Source organism: Alligator sinensis, unplaced genomic scaffold, assembly GCF_000455745.1.
Source record: "Alligator sinensis unplaced genomic scaffold, ASM45574v1 scaffold35_1, whole genome shotgun sequence".
In the NCBI taxonomy this organism is placed as follows: domain Eukaryota; kingdom Metazoa; phylum Chordata; order Crocodylia; family Alligatoridae; genus Alligator; species Alligator sinensis.
In genome coordinates, this window is record NW_005842340.1 from 788,795 (window position 1) to 790,954 (window position 2,160).

General features: G+C 41.9%; 1 protein-coding gene across 1 annotated transcript in view; it reads right to left on the reverse strand.

The window, feature by feature from the left end:
* Positions 1–2,160, reverse strand: part of ANO2 (anoctamin 2) — a 321,678-nt gene that overhangs the window by 304,795 nt on the left and 14,723 nt on the right. Inside the window, exon 5 of the mRNA XM_025210200.1 lies at positions 1,172–1,356. Within this exon, the coding sequence (XP_025065985.1) occupies positions 1,172–1,356 (185 nt within the window). The remainder of the gene's footprint in view (positions 1–1,171; positions 1,357–2,160) is intronic.

Below are 2,160 nucleotides of genomic sequence, written 5' to 3' on the forward strand. Positions count from 1 at the left end.
GAGCTTCACACAACACACTCCATGGGGAAAGATGTCACCACCCCCGGGTTGCTGGCATCAGCAGCAATCCAGGGAAACCCATTAGCAGGCTCTACAGAAGATAATCTCCCAGCATTATCCTCCTTCTTCTCCTTTATTTGTGGGTGTATATGGAAGTGAGATGCACATAAAACCCAGAGGAAATGGAATGAGGCAGGTCTGAGAACATGAGAAGTTGTTCAGGGTGTTTTCCTGTTTATCACCTGTAGGTACCCAAGTGCCTCATCCTAGCAGCTGCTACCTGAGAAGCTGCCATAGCAACCTCCAAGGGAGGATGTTGCCACAACCACACAAAGAAAGGAAATGAGCAGATTGCAAAGATGCCTATTTCTTTCTGTCTCCCTCTCTCTCAGTTCCCACAAGGCAGTGAAGCTTTTGTCCCATTACAGCTTAATCCTTTTTTTACCGAAGCCAGGTTAAAATTCCCATGGACTTTAATGAGGAGTTTTTCTTTTGCAATGCTTTCCTGATTATGCAGGAGCTTTTTGCAGCAGGAGATATTTTATATTGTAAGAGATGAAAACAAAATAAACGATAATTGTTAATAATAAAATACAGTTTTCCAAATTTTTAACAGAGAGAACTGTTGGCGTTATATGTTGTATCTTCAACATACTCTCTCCCCTTCTCAACCCTTTGTTCTTGTGTTCTAAGAAAAAAATCAGTGGTTAGTGTGTGTTATGTATAATGTTAGGTCCTATTTTATTCAGGGAATTGACTCTAAAGCGGCATCTTGGGTTCTGCATTTTGTTGCTTCCAGAACATCTTCCAGGGTTACAAGGTAAACTGATCATGGGGCTGGGGCTGTGAGTTCTAATTACAAGCCCTGCAAACTTATGCCAGGCTCTGAGAGTCAAGGCAGATTTTCTTTTCTTCTCACTTACAACAAAAAATTATGCAGCAGCCCAAGCTGGAATCAAACCTGAATGCAGTTACTATTTCAGAATTATCCCAAGGAACCTGAACTGTTGAGTAAAGTGGTGACATTTTACATATGGTCACTTTTCTCACTAATAGGCAAAAGGAACATAACGCTGTTCTCTCCTCCCACCCCTCTTCCCACCCCCATGGCTATCCCTCCTTGTCAACAGTACTAATGGAATAAGTCAACAATTATAATAATCCTACTTACAGCATTGTCACAAGTCTCTGTGCAGCCAGATGGCTCAACAGCCCTATTGATACTGTCACAATGCCCAGAGGGCCGATTTTGAGGGATGGTGAGGTATCTGTTGTTGTAAGTTGAGGGAGAGCCCTCAACATATTCTGCTGTTTTCTGTCCACTTTGGGTAGGATTCAAGTGGCTTAAAGGAATATCTGAGGATAAAAAATAAAAATTGTCTGATGTCAGTAACATAGCTGGCATTGAGCAGACTTTAAGTACTTCTTCACAGGACTCTGAATGGGTGCCAGTCATAGATTTTTTTTCTGACTTTGAGTGTGTGGAGAGAACCATATAAAAAAAAAATCACATTGTGTAGCAGAAAGCCCCTTTTCCTCTTGCCTGCAGTTGCTCTCCCCTCCTTGGATATGTTTTTCCTCTTCTACCTTTTCTTCCTTCCTCTTTCTTTCACTTTAAGATAAGGAATTGTGTTTTGAAATTTGTATGTGTGCATTTTGTATCTCCCCTTGTATTTTGGTATTTTTATCTATTTGTGTGCCATGGCATTACTTTTGTAGCTTATCTTTTATACTCTTCACCTTTCAACTTTCAACTAAATGTGTTTAGTTTCATAAGTTATACATTGTAACAATGTTAACAAGGGCAGGGATCAAACTGCCCTTCCCTGTATCAGGCTGGCCCCTGAAAGAGCTAGTGAATCAGTGATTGAATGCGTAACATGGTAGCAGGCAGCAATTAACACCTAAGGAAACTGCAGATCAACCAATGGAAGAACTCAATAGAAGACAATGTAACAACCTGGAAATCTCTAAACGTCACTGATCAAGGGCTAGAAGCCCTGGCCTGAGTTAATCAATGCCGGGGACCAACTTTTGGGCTGAATATCTCCAGATCGACCACTCCCAGAGCCCTATTCAAAATTCATCAATGGACTCCCAAACCTGCACGTACATGCGGACGACCCCTGGGGCTGACAGATGCCATCCAGTAGCCACCGA